At 33.9% G+C, this 14,848-nt stretch overlaps 1 protein-coding gene across 1 annotated transcript in view; it reads right to left on the reverse strand.

Annotated features, from left to right (window-relative positions):
• The window catches only part of Rpe (ribulose-phosphate 3-epimerase), a 54,592-nt gene that overhangs the window by 10,061 nt on the left and 29,683 nt on the right, over window positions 1-14,848 (reverse strand). Inside the window, exon 3 of the mRNA XM_085812836.1 lies at window positions 1,311-1,445. Within this exon, the coding sequence (XP_085668962.1) occupies window positions 1,311-1,445 (135 nt within the window). The remainder of the gene's footprint in view (window positions 1-1,310; window positions 1,446-14,848) is intronic.

The following is a 14,848-nucleotide window of genomic DNA, read 5'->3' on the forward strand; positions in this document are numbered from 1 at the left end:
GCGTTTAATGTATAACAGACAGTATAAGCTAAAATTATCTAATTATCTATTTCAGTTAATGTTGCAGATTGCGTTTTTCCTTAATCTTCTAATTGGATCAGGCTTATTATTTTTGCAGACTGTTAGAGCAATTTTATAAAAGAAAGCTTGAACTTTCGATTATGTCGAAAAGAATTTCCAATTCTGGAGCTGCCAAAGGATCTACAAAGCGAAAGCATGTTTCGATGTCCATCAAACAAAAAGTGGAATTGCTACAAAAAATGGATAAAGGCATAGCCTTTGTTTCTCTAACCATTCCGAAATCTGTTTATCAATTTCACGCTTCTCTGCAGGGGGGGGGACGTTGCGGCACGCAATGAACTGGAAGTTGATCTGTCAGCACTATCCTTATCTTCAGGGCAGATGTTTTTATTTTATTCGGCTTATAATTCCTTACTAAATGTAGTATTTCATGTCGATGTACTCCGTCTTTGATATGATTTAAATCAAATTCCTTGTCATTATAAATATCACGAATACACATCAAATAGTTTTCTGGCTGCAATTTTCTAATTTCGGCTATGCGTAATGTATGCTTTACGCATGCGTGCGTTGAAAGAAATGTTTAATAAAGTAAAGAAATAAATATAAAGCTTTTATTTTTTTTGTAAATTTTGATACTCTTTAGATCATAATTGCTCTTTATTTCATAAATTACGGTTTCATATTTTTAATTTTATAATTTCTGCATGCCATCTTACCAGATTTAAACTGATGATCTATAATCCGGAAAAACCGATAATCCGGAATCGCCAAAGTCCCGACGAGTCCGGATTAAAGACTTTTGACTGTAGTGACAAGCTCTTGAAATCTGCTGTGGTCCAGGAGATAATGCTGCCATCTCTTAGGAAGGTTAAATGCATTTTACTTTCTAACAAGTTAGAAGTGATATACATTTTTCTAATGTTGATATATCAAGTAGTTTAACTTATTTTATTCAGTATCTTAATTATAAATAGCATGGTGTAAATTACAGAATAAAATTATTTAAAATGCTACTTTTTTTAATCTAAAATTGCAAAATGGGGGAACGTTTATTTAAATACTGTTAAAGAAGTGTTACACTACCTTAGAGAATTGGTAGAAATACAGTAAAATACATTTTCAAAAACTTTTAAGTAACCTTTTGCACTAAATCTGAAAAACACAATAGTACACTTAGTATATTATTTAGAGTATACATTTAAGTATTTAGAGTATATACTATAAATGAAATAAGAGATGTTGACTTTTAAAGTATTCTAAAGTCTTTTTAATAATAAATTACATACCTTTGACATCATATCATCCATGAATTTTTGTCCTCCAAAACCTGGTTCAACAGTCATAATCAGTACCAAATCAGCATGCTCAATGAATGGAATAACAGCTTCTACAGGAGTACCTGGCTTCAAACCGACCCCTGCCTCCAATGTAAACAAGATCACTTTAGTAAACAAGAAGACAAATGGATTAAAAAAGTAAGTGAAATCCAATTTATTTCTAGCATTGAAACAACATATATATATATACATCTATAATATGCAGTAAGGACGAGTGTCATTTTTAAAGCTTTGCAAAGCGTAACATATTCATGTTTCAAATTTAATCAGAAAAACTCGATGATATAAAAGTGTTTTGCCACTCTCAATTTGTCTTTAAAATTTAATGAACAAACTCAGCTATTTAATAGAAATGTGTTGCCACTGCCCAAATTAAGATATTTTTGTTTTCCACATGGCAGTGCTTTGTCTTTCTACAAAGTGTAGGATATTTCATTTTTTTTTTTTTCAAATTTATTTTGTTATTAATTACAAATTAAGTGATTTCAATAAACGTGGATTTATTTAAATTGTTAATAATTACTATTTGGACTCGTAAAATTACCATAGTTGAATTCATTAAAATTATCTGTCTCTCTCTATATACATATAAAGAAGAGTGTCCATTTATTTGTTTGTGCACGTGGCATAAATCTAGTTTTATTCTGATCTTGATGAAATTTTGCACACTTGACTTTCAAAACAAGGTAAAGATCTATATTAGATTTAAAAAACAAAAACCCCATGATATCCACACAGCGCATTTATATTAGAATGGTGCACTCACATTACCCATCTCCTTTTTATGTTGCAGCCAATGCATTCCTGCCATCAGTGGAAGTTATGGTGGTGGTGAAATTAATGGTGAATAACCAGAAAGGTTATATGCACCAAACACACGATAGTTTAGACAAAGGTAGCCTTTGTTCCCAACTAAAGTTTATACGAAACACAAATTTTAAACAACAAATAGCGATGTTATAAAATCTACATGAAATAATAAAATGATGAACACTAAAATGAATAGTTATTTTAAAACTATTAAATGAATAGATAATTTTAACTATTGCATGTTGCAAATTATATGCAACATGCAATGAAAAACATTAAAATTACATTATAATAAAAGCTAAATTAAATAATAAAAACCTGTTTCTTTCAGGTATGGAAATAAATTATTATTGACCTCTTTCCCAATTAATCGGTCAAGAGGTAAGTCACACTTGTTAAAATGCTTTAGTCTCTATTAAAATTCAGACACTCTTTAAAAAATGACGCACCGACAGAATGCTATTACGATAGGGACAAATTGGCTCACTTTCTGCTTTGAGAAGGTAACTGTGAGTGATTCGGTAGTAGGCGATTCGAATGCGAGTCAAGAGTACTTCTCTTTGGTTTCGAGTACGTTCCCAAAACTGCACCCTAGGCTTCACGCTTCTTAGCTTATTAATTGATTGTACATACCAGATTTCTTGCCTTGCTTGCTGATATCTCCAAGAGGAATGAGTTGACTAGATTCCTCAACAGCAGCTTTGGCTGTGATATCTGCCAACTCATTAACTTTTATTCCTACATGTAACAGCAATAAAGAATTTCGAATCCACGACTACTTAGGTTCTTATTCAACTTTAAAATTTCAACTATAAGCTGATTCTTCATGACAGAAAGTATTTCTAAACCCTTCAGAGCACTAATGGAATCAGAAAAGATAATAAACTTTCTTCGACAATGTTTAGATATAGATAAAAGAGCATAATAAATTGCAGTCAATTCAGATGTCATGAATGAACAATTATCATTTAGTCGTCTTTCCACCATATCATTTTCAATTACGAAAGACATTCCAACATGACCGCTTGCTTTTGATCCATCTGTATATGCAGGAATATAATTTATGTACTTTTGTCTATGTTCTAAGAAAAGTTATTGATACATGATCTCATTAGCGCTTTTTTTTATCCAGATGGACGAAAACATCAAGACTGTGAATTTGTACATTTTCCCAAGGTGATATTTCAAAATGCTTTACTAGCTGGATGTGTAAGTTAGACATGGAATATTTCTCAATTAATGAACGAAGTCGTAAGGAGAAGGTAGGAATATAGGAGGGTCGTGCTTCAAATAAGAGGTCACATATGTCATCAAGCAGAACTTTACAAGGATGGTTCATTTGTGACAAGAGATTGAAATAATACTGAAGGGATAATTGCTCGCGTCTTAGCTGGAGTGGTGGTTCATAACAGCCAACATAAAGGCTTTGAACTGGAGATGTTTTGAAGGCTCCAGAACAAATCCACAAGGCCTGATGGTGCACAGGAATCTAGCTTCAATAAAATGGAAGACCGTGCCGAGCCATAGTCCAGTCTAGAGCATACAAGAGTTCTATAAATGCAAAGCATTGATTCCCGCTCCGGGAGGGGAAGTGTTAGAAAAGCTCACTTTTTAACAGAATTTCTGGTTTTTGCCTACAAGGAAGATGATTTCCGGCCGGGGAAATTTTAGGTTTGTCATATTTGCAATGCACCTGCTCCATGCTTGGCGTGAATTAAGTTCGTTTTTAGTTCAACATTTGAAAAAAAGAAATTTTGCACAGTGTAGGGCGGTGGTTTTAAAGACTGGTTTTGTCTCAGTTTTGGGCATGTGTTGGCATCGGTGGTAACCTTGTTTAACAAAACGGGATGATTTCAGAGTGAAGGGCAGATTTTTTACACTTGGCACTTGAGGCTCAACTTTTGCTTGCTCTCACAGGCTATGGTTCCGACTTCTGGAAGGCTGATAGGCTTCACGCCGAAACTATGGGGGCCGTTCGCCCAAGTGGCCTTGCCATACCTTTTGGACATTAAATTTTAATCTACTCGATCACTCAAATCATGGCCGATAATATATTCCAGATTAGTTAAATTTATCCACTAGTTGCAGATTCACTTTTCGATCAACAATCGAACAATGGTCCTTAACAATAAAATGTATTTTGACTTACGGTTAAATGTCTACTAATTTTCGATTGTGCTCCTAAGAGTTCTCTCCATTATCCAAGAAATGTGAGCAGTGGAATGTCACTTGTCCCAGAAGAGGTCCGGAGAAAGTTTTGAACTCTGGTGTGTTATCTGTGAGCGTCTTCAATAACTGAAGTAGACCCGTGCCTGATACTTGTCATCGGGGATGTCCTTAAAGCTACCTGTCATCTAAGATGTCTTTAAAGATACTTGTCTTCAGAGATGTCCTTGAAGCTACTTGTCATTGAAGATGTCCTTAACCCTTTAACTGTCAAGTTATTTTGATGATTTGGGTACACAAACTATCAAATTTTTTTATCGCAAAAATCAAATGTTTAGTACAAAATAAAATATACTTAGTAGTTAAAAAATGATGTTTTGAAGTACATGGGTAAAATTTTTAAAGTTTTGTAGCCACTGCTTATTTGCTTGAGGCGACTACCACTCAACATGGCAGTTGTAAAGTTCGCTTCTAGTGGAGCATTATCTTCTAAAAATGGGGGGAGGGGGGATAAAAAATAAATAAATAAAAAAACAAATAAAAGTGAATACCTATTAGCGTTTCCTTCCTTATCTTTCCCCCATTTTTATCCTTTTTCGAACACCACACTTTGTACTGTCTCGTAGGCTCACGTTTGGGATATAAAATGTCGTTCAGTAAGAGAGGCAGAGTTATCTATTGTAGGTGGTCTGCCAACGTTCTTTTGTCCAGAAGCTGCATCATCATATTTATGTAAAAGCTCTTCTACAACTTATATTCAAAATTCTAAAAATGTAATACATTTCCCAATTACATTTTTATAGAGCAAATATGAGTTCCAGAGTACCTTGTCTAGTAAATGTAAAAATATCTTTTTATAATATTTTTTCTGATTTTTCGGATTGTTGGATGAAAGGATATTTCCTGATCACAGCAATCTACACCACCCATAGTTAGATTGTAGTCAGAAACAATCTTCAGCTTGAATATATCTTAATTTTTTTTTTATTTTTGAGGCTGACCATGGAAGTATCATGAATACTGCTCATCAAAAACACATCCTTCTTATCTTTCCACCTTATAGCCAAATTCTTACCTCTTTGAAAAGCTATGATTTGACCTTTTTGTAATTTTCTTTTAGCGAATTCTGTAGGTAAATCCCGTCTGTTTATCCTTACTGTGCAATAAATATCTGTTTTTTGGGCTATAATTAAATCTGCAAGCTCAGGTGACATGTAATAGTTATCTACAGTCACACAATAACCTTTTCCAAGAAAGTGATGCAATAGGTGCATGACGACTTCTGTAGAAAGTCCATAATTTGTACACAATTGGTTGAAGACAGTACTATTTCCTGTATAGATAATGAAGTCACAAATATACCCTGTTTCTGCCTAACAAAGCATAAAAAATTTGATTCCAAATCATGCACGTTAGATAGGAATATATTGTTTCTAAGATAACCTTCCTTTATAAGGCATCAAGCTTTCATTAACCGATACATAACTTTCCGGTATATAAAAATTACAAAATTTTTCCTGTACATTTTCTATCACATTATACAGTTTCCATAGTTTTGGATTTGAAAAATTATCTTTTTTTTTTTCCCAGCCTCATTACTGCAAAAATGTAAATATCGAAAAAGCAAAATAAAACGATTTACGGGCATTACTTTTGAGTAAACTGGAGTATGCAAAATCCTTCGATGAGACCAGTACATAACCTGATTTAGTTTTTGGACAATACCTTGAAGAATTATCAGCCCAAAGAATAGCTTCATTTCTCTGTTATTTGTAGGGATCCATTTTTTACTGCGGGAGCACCTTGATATCTTTGCCCGATTTGCTTTTCTTTCTTGTTCTGCATAGTTGTTTGTTTCTTCGATAATTATATCCATTAGATTTGAATCCAGAAACATTTCTAAAATATCTAAAGGAGTGCAGTTTCTGTTTACAGGAAAAGTTACACCTGGAGTACCTGTAAAAGGGAACCGTGGGGGCCCTGATTGGCCAGAAGCAGTTATTTCACACCAGTCTCTCGCATTTCCTATGTCATCATCACCGCTATCCATTGATTCACTGTTACTTTCAATGTCACTCTCCTCAGTTTCACCTGTGTCACTAGTATCGATGCCTTCAAAATCTTCATCTTCGGTTGAAGAATGATAAAAAAGATCCTGCACACTTTGAAACAAAGAACTTCTAACCTCTAACCTTTGAAATCTTCAGTAAAGTGCTGCTATCTATTGAATTGAGCGCACATTAACTTTTCCCAAGATACAGTCGGGTTTGACAAAGAGATGAACCCGAAATAAAGGTCTCCCGATATATATTCGGGTATAACAATACGATGCACTTAAAAAAAAAAAAAAAAAAATTACGCCGAGTAATACTTGGGATAATTGTTATGGATTCCTTCTACACAAAATAAATATTAACATTACTACATAGCTTGAATTTTGAAATTATGTCACCCATTTTAAGTTCACATTGCCATTGTTGCACTATCAATTCTTACTAAAACCATTACATGGTGTCGTGTTCATTTACTCTTTAGAACAATGCAAAACCTTTAAAGCAGAATTTTAAAGTACAAACTCTATTAGTTTTTCGTTAATACCAGGTAAGTCAAAATGAATATAGCGATTACAAATGGCTATAACTATTTAATGAAATCGAATTTATCTTTAAGATTAACACATAATGTAGAGGGAACTTCAAAATTTTGCATACATTTGTCATAGATGTTCCATGTGACTTTTCTTGGTTACACAGAGAATATGTAGGTGGTAGTCCATTTCACACCTTACATTCTGAAGCATTTGTTCAGTCACTGACACAATTGCATTAGAAATGCGCACTTTGCATTCTTCAGTTTTTTTGGGCATGGGAGGCACAAACACCGTCTTTCATATAACCCTATAGTAAAAAATCACAGGGTGTCAAGTCCGGAGATCTCGGCGGCCAATTGTAAAAGACATCGTCGGCAGCTCCACTTCGACTGATTCAACACTTTGTAAGATGTTGATTTAAAAATGTGCAAACCTCCGTACTTCAGTGTGGGTATGCTCCATTTCGTTAAAAGATGTAATCTGTGAAATCAGACAGAGTCTAGCTGTGGCATTAACCATACTTCAAGCATGTCTAGGTAAACATTTGATGTCACACTTCGCTCATTGAAGAAAAAAGAACCGTACAATTTACGTGATGAGATTGTGCAATTCAATTACAGTTGGAAGGCCTTCTCCGTATCCCATATTCAACTGTTGTACCAGTTAATCTTCCCACTTATGTGGAAGGTTGATTCATCGCTAAAAATAAGATGATCAGCCATTGTTTCCTCCTCCATGCTTTCCAGCATAAAAGTAGCAGAATTCATACGTTTGCCGTAGTCTTCCTGTTTCAATTGCTGCACATGTTGAATGATGTACGTTTTTATTTGCAGCATCTTTCTAAGAATATGGGATACCGTTTTTTGTGGCAATTGTAACTCAATACTGCCTTCGAACGTCGATTTTCGTGGGCTTCGTTCATACGTGCGGCGAATTCTTTCTACATCATCTACTGAAACACATGGCCTTCTGGTACTTTTCCTTTTGCACAGACATCCTGTTTCTTTAAACATCCGATGCCATCTGCGTATGTTGTTCACATTTAGAGATTCTTGCTTGTAACGCTGACGAAATCTTCTCTGCACTGTTATAACAGAATGACATTTTTCAAATTCTAACAGGTAGAATACTTTCTGCAAGGGATTCACCATTTTTACTAATGAGATGACTGCAATGAACAGGTTTCTTGTCATTGCGAAGTTTCAACTCACATGCTGCTGCACTGCACCTGCGCCTTACATAAAGAAATTTTGTAGTTCTGTCTACATTCTGTGTTACTCTTATCAATAAATTATTTTCCATTAAATAGTTATAGCCATATGTAACTGCTATATTCATTTTGACTTACCCTGTATTTTGTTAAATTTATCTAAGTTGATGGTGATTTTCTGAAAAAAAGATATAACTGATAACAAAGCAAGTACCAGTTCTTACTAAAATTGTTACATGGCATCACATAGTTAACAGTTTTTAAAATTTTATACAATTCACTTTAAACCAAAATAAGATGAAAATATCTATCCCCCTTAGATTTCTAAAAAACTATCTCCATCTCACTACATGAAGCCTCTTCACTTTGTATAAAGCATTAGCAAGGCAGGTACTTCAGTTAGATTAGCATGCTTTAATATATTGTGTTAGGTACAATGTGTAATCAATCATCATCAGTATAGGCTGCAACAGTCTAGGGAAGCGAGAGGGAAAGGTAAGAGCACTCAAGGAGGAACCAATAAATGCTCATCACCCAGGAGGTGGACAAGGCCTGTCACTTTCTTGTCTTTAGGTTATGCCTTTTGCATTGAGAGTAAGCCTTTGAGTGTTTTAAAAAACAAATGGCTGCCACTTGTGGGGTGGGGCAGTAAAATGGGCACTTCAGCTAGTACACACACATATACATATGTGACTGTATCAACACCAATAGCTATAATAATAAAAATTATAGGTTTGAAAATGTTATATTCGATATAGACCAAGTTAAATAACCTCTAATAAAAACTCAAAAATTCCGAAATGAATTTCCCTTTGACTGTCAAATAAGAATTAGCTTCTTTGAAAGCAAGAAAAAAGTTTATACAGCAAGTAATAAATAAAACTAAAATAAGGGAAGTGAAAAAAAAGCTGTAGAATAACACAAAAATATTTAAAATTTGTCACATATTATACAGTTAAAAATTTCACATGTTAATGTAAACAAAAGCCTTCATATGTGATGAAATATATTCATAAATTAAAGATTATTGGGAAAACATTTTTTTATGCCTTTGAAGCAATGTCTATGATTTCCAATGCATTTCTGACAATAACTGTACAGATACTGAAAGCTGTGGACAAAAGTACTCTTTTGATATTGTATGGAGAAACCTCATCAAAGAGCTCTGAATGTCTCATTTCAGGTAGAAAACTAAAAAAAATTGCTGGAGCTAGATTAGGTAAGCATAGTGAAAGATTGAGGACAGCAACTCCTCTATAGTCAAAAGTCGTTAATCCGGACTCGCCGATTCCGGATTATCGATTTTTCCGGATTATAGATCATCAGTTTAAATCTGGTAAGATGGCATGCAGAAATTACAAAATTAAAAATATGAAACCGTAATTTATGAAATGAAGAACAATTATGATTTAAAGGGTATCAAAATTTACAAAAAGAAAAAGCTTAATATTTATTTGTTTACTTTATTAAACATTTCTTTCAATGTAAGTTGTTTAAGTTGCTTCATTTCATGTGACAATACTTTCTCTTTTATTCTATTAAACGGACATAATTTCTTGTTTAGTTACAAAGTTCCACTGTTCAAGTCCTATAATTGCTGCGTCGAGAATACCGACTAATTTGTCAATCGAAATGTTTTCGTTTTCAATAACCTCTCTGTCACTTTCTTCACTATCGGAAGCGAATTATAATGACGAGGAACTTGATTTAAATCATATCAAAGACGGAGTACATCGAGATGAAATACTACATTTAGTAAAAAATTATAAGCCAAATAAAATAAAAACATCTGCCCTGAAGATAAGGATAGTGCTGACAGATGAACTTCCAATTCGTTACGCACCGCGGCGTTTCCCCCCGCAGAGCAACGTGAAATTGATAAACAGATTTCGGATTTCAAAACATACTTTCGTTTTGTAGATCCTTTACTAGTAAATGTATATCGGAAATTCTATTTGACATAATCGAAAGTTCAAGCTTACTTTTATAAAACTGCTCTAACGGTCTGCAAAAAATAATAAGCCGGATCCAATTTGAAGAATAAGGAACAACGCAATCTGCAACATTAACTGAATTAGATAATTTTAGCTTAGCTTATACCGTTCGTTATACATTGAACGCGCAGGCGTAAATGTATTATGCGCTTGCACGCACGCATATTTGCAGCCGTAAAGGTCTTACGCGCATGTGTAAACGCCTATGTGCATGCGTCAACGCGACGCATGCGCAGAAAGTTTGTAGCTTTGAGGTCCGGATTATGGGTGTCCGAATTAACGACTTTTGACTGTACAAGCCCTAACCTCTTTCATGAAGAAGGCTGAATGTACTTGGGTAATTCCAAGGAGAAGAAACAAAGAGCCTGCCTTGCCATGTTCTGAACATACACTTTCACTTTTCACTAGTTTACACTAGTTAAAAATCTGTGAGCCCTTATGCCGTCTCTTCTAAAATCCTAGAAGAGCTATAGAAGGAAAAACTACATCAAGGTTTTAAAAGCTTTGCGATACTCATTTCAGTATGGAAGAGTTGAAAAATGATCTTAGAACTTAAGTGAAGGGTAAGAATGCAAGCTCTGGTGGGAACTTACCTGAATTCCTTACTAACCTTGGAGATTCTGAAAAACTTGTTTTATTAAAGTTTATAAAATAAACTTGGAGAAACGGTTTGCCAAGTGCCAGGAGAAAGGCCATGATAATATTAATTCTCAGACCTAACAAATCTGAAGAGAGTTTAGACAGTTATCACCTGATCTCTCTTACAAACATTACATGTAAATTAACTGAGAGATTGGTTACTAACAGATCGTTGTTTGTGTTGGATGAACTTGGCGTGATTTCTGAAACGAAGGTAGGTTTTTGAAGACATAGATGTACTCCTGAACAAATAGTCTGCTTGTCTCAAAAGACAAAGGATGGCTTTCAGAGAAAGCAATGTACCCTTGCTATATTCATAGATTTCAAAAATGCTTTTGATAAAATTTGGAGAGCTAGACTGCTTAAAAGGCTGATCTCCTGTGTCATTTCTAGCAAGTTATATAAATGGATTAAGAGTTTTCTTGACCAGAGATTTATAGGTATTAATTATGGTCAAAATAAGTTGGGTTATTGACAAATAAAACACAGTTTACCTCAGGAAGCGGTACCGAGTCCTATTCTTTTTAATATTATGATAAATGATTTAATTGATAATATTTCTAGATCTGTCTTGGGCATTAATGTCTTGTTATTTGCTGATGATATGGTGATGAGTGCTATGGGATCTGACTTTGTTGGCCTGCAGAGTGTCTTATAACAGGCCTTAACCCGTTCAGGACCAGCGTCGCATACACGCAACACAACGATTCCACTCTTACCAGCCCAGCATCACGTATACGCGAAGAGCTCCGATCAATCTCTAGAGTGTATACGTAACTTGAAAACAGAACGATTTATTTGAATTTTAAAATGCCAGTAGATAGTGCTAAATAGTAACAGTTTTCACATCGGTTAAGTCATGTGGCTTTTGACCTTCATTTATGAGCATCAGTTTCTGTTCTGTGCTTCTAGTTTTGATAAATTTATTGGTGTAAACAAATTGGGAATCACAGCTCTTAAAAGTTAAAGGGACTCTTTAAGTTAAAGGGACTCCAGAATGTTGGTTTATTTCATTAGGAATTTCGTTTTTTTCCCTTGTCTTTGTATTTATTCACTGCATGTTTTGTTATTAGAATGTGGGGAAATGCCATCCAGCTCAATGTTTTCTTTTTCCTTTTTCTGTTAGGAGAATGTTGGAAAATGCATCTAGCTGACTATAGCGGGTGCAACGTTGCCGAACTTCATGATGGAAAAACTCAAACCAGGTGTCCTTTTTTTTTTTTTTTTTTTTTTTTTTTTTTAAACTTAACATTGACTTTCTTGGTTAATTAAAAAGTAACTGTACAGCATTATTACAGGAGGGGAAAGAGATCAGCTTTCCCAATGCATGATGCATCTTATTTGCTCGGCGAAAAAAGCCGCCATAATCTGTGCATCGATTCTCGTTTTGAATGATTCCACACACAGCAGAATTATTAATTTGGAATTTAATTTACCTACGCTTAATTTTCTTTTCCATTTCATATTTATATCTTTGTTTTCACATGTGTAGTATTTCTTTTCATGCTTATAGTTATAATTTTAGCATTTCGCATGTTTCATTTATTTCTATTAATGTTATATTCTTTATATTAATACATATTAATAACTAGTATATTACGTATGCAATTTTAAACATTGAGGTCATTATATTAAAATGCTGATTTTATATGATTTTTTTTTTTTTTTTTTTTTTTTGTAAAAGTAGGCTTAACTGCTGAAAATATGTGGACGTTCCATTTCAGGAGGTTTAGTCCCATTACTGCACTTCTTTCTCCACGCGCTGGTCCTCAAGGGGTTAAATGTTCTTAATACTTGGACTCATGAAAATAATATGGTAATACATAATGAAAAAACTACCTTTTAATTGTTCTTAGTACTAAATACCATGACATCCATCTTTACTGTAATTATAAAGTTGTAAACAGAACATATGATACTGTTTACTTGGGCATTCATTTAGACCCAAAATTATCCTGGAAAAAGGAAATAAATGCAGCCATCAATCGAGGACATTTCAGATCTAAACTACTGAAATGTCTAACTGGTATTACTTGGAGCTCAACCCAAGCTGTTTTATGTACAGCTTATAAAAGTTATGTTCATCCTGTTGTTGATTATGATAATGAGGTTTTATTATTGCCTCAGATTCTGTTAGAAACAAGCTTGACATTTCCGAAAACAACAAGTTGTGATTTATCACTGGTGCAAAATCGACTCCCATTCATGCTATGGAATTACAGACAGGCCTGAAGCCTTTAAGTGAAAGGTGCAACAGCATCTTGAATCTTTTTTTTGGCCGGGAAGGGGGGGGCTATAAACCAGCAAGTTAGACTCACACATCCGTTCTTTCAACTGTACATGATCTTTGTGATATCTACGATATTCCTACACTCGATCATCAGGTTTTCTCGAGAAGTGGAATTCCTGCAATAAAAGTGCCGATGCTGGAGTTAATTCAAGTATTTTAGTATTAGCTATACTGTTTGCAAATACTGCGGCAATTTTGATGGAGATATAACACCTATAACATATGTAATTGATAAATTAAAAAACAGTACAGATCAATAAATGATTGATTTAAAAACTGTTATTTTGTCATTTGCCAATTCTAATTATAGTGAAAATGCTAAGGTTCATTCTTGTAAAATGAAACTTTTTGAGCTAAGGGAAAACAGAAAGTGTATCTCCCTTCAGTGGATTCTAAGCCATTGTGGTATTTCTGGAAATGAGCAGGCACACAGACTTGCCAAGGCCAGATCCCTTATGACCCAACCTGATTCTCCTTTGCCTTTTCATAATATTAAAAGAATTATAATGAAAAATAGCAGACTATCTTTATATGCTGATGCAGCAGTGGATAAAAGGTGCAGTGGTAACTATTTACAGCAACATTTACATCAGGCTGGAGTTTAAGGATTCTGAAATGGGTGGTGACCACCTCAAGAACAGCGCTATTATTTTAAAGTTTATTACAGACAACTCTATTGAGGCTAATTTTATTCCTGCTTTTTTAGTCTCATCATTTTATTGGGCTGCTTGTCAACTAATGCCAGAAATGCCAAAGCTGGGTGTAGGGTTAAAAAAAAAAAAAGTTTATACTTAGTTCCTTTACTGTTATTCACTTATTCAATATTTTCATGAATATGAGAGGTCGTAGGCCTACCACTTTGAGCAGAACCTTTAACGAAATCCTATATATCTCAAAAACATTTAAACCATTCATAAATATGCTTTACAGATATGGCTTCATATCCATATATTTATTTCAGGATGTCATAAATTTCTCTCATCTAACTTGGAATTAAAAAAAAAAAAAAAAACTCCACTGTACAGTTGCTGCTAGGCTCTTGAATGCTAGAGTGTTATTAATAGAAATCTGTAATGCCTACTTCTATGCCACATATTCGAACACGTTATGCAGTACCTTTTCTGTGCTTCACTGTTCATCCACTTTCATGCATCCTATGACATCATTCACAAAATGTTATTGTCCTAGTTGATAACTTAAAATTTAGTGCCTGTGATGCAAAATTCATCTGATGCTATAGCTACCAATCATGAAATATGAAAAACTGGAAAGATTTAGCACAACTTCAAAAAGAATTCATAAACAATTTTACTTAAAGTAACTTTACAATGCATAAATCAAATTATTATGTCAGTTACAACATAATTTCCTTTAAAAATATATTAAATTCTTGACTAATACATTATTCTAAATTTTATTTTGTGTTTCTGATTAATTTCATTAAATTTTATTATTTGCTTATAACTTTACAAATATAAACATTCAAATGTGAAAAAAAAAAAAGGCCTTAACAAAACAAAATACCGTATTTGCCGGCGTATAAGATGCACCCTTTTTTTATACACATTTTGGAAGGATAAAACTATATTACTAATCATTATAATGAATTTGCAGTATTTTAAATATAAAGTAATACTTTTCGCAAATACCCAATCTATCTGGGGAAGAACACTTTTTAATCTTCTTTGTCAAAAGCAGGCATTCATTTACAGAGATAAATGAATCAGCAGCTGAGTCCTTTTACAAAAAACTGTCCTTTGTACCATCCAGTGTTTCCATTTTCTTTAG

Source organism: Stegodyphus dumicola, chromosome 3, assembly GCF_044657685.1.
Source record: "Stegodyphus dumicola isolate Sdum_Otavi_A_Nest chromosome 3, ASM4465768v1".
In the NCBI taxonomy this organism is placed as follows: Eukaryota; Metazoa; Arthropoda; class Arachnida; order Araneae; family Eresidae; genus Stegodyphus; species Stegodyphus dumicola.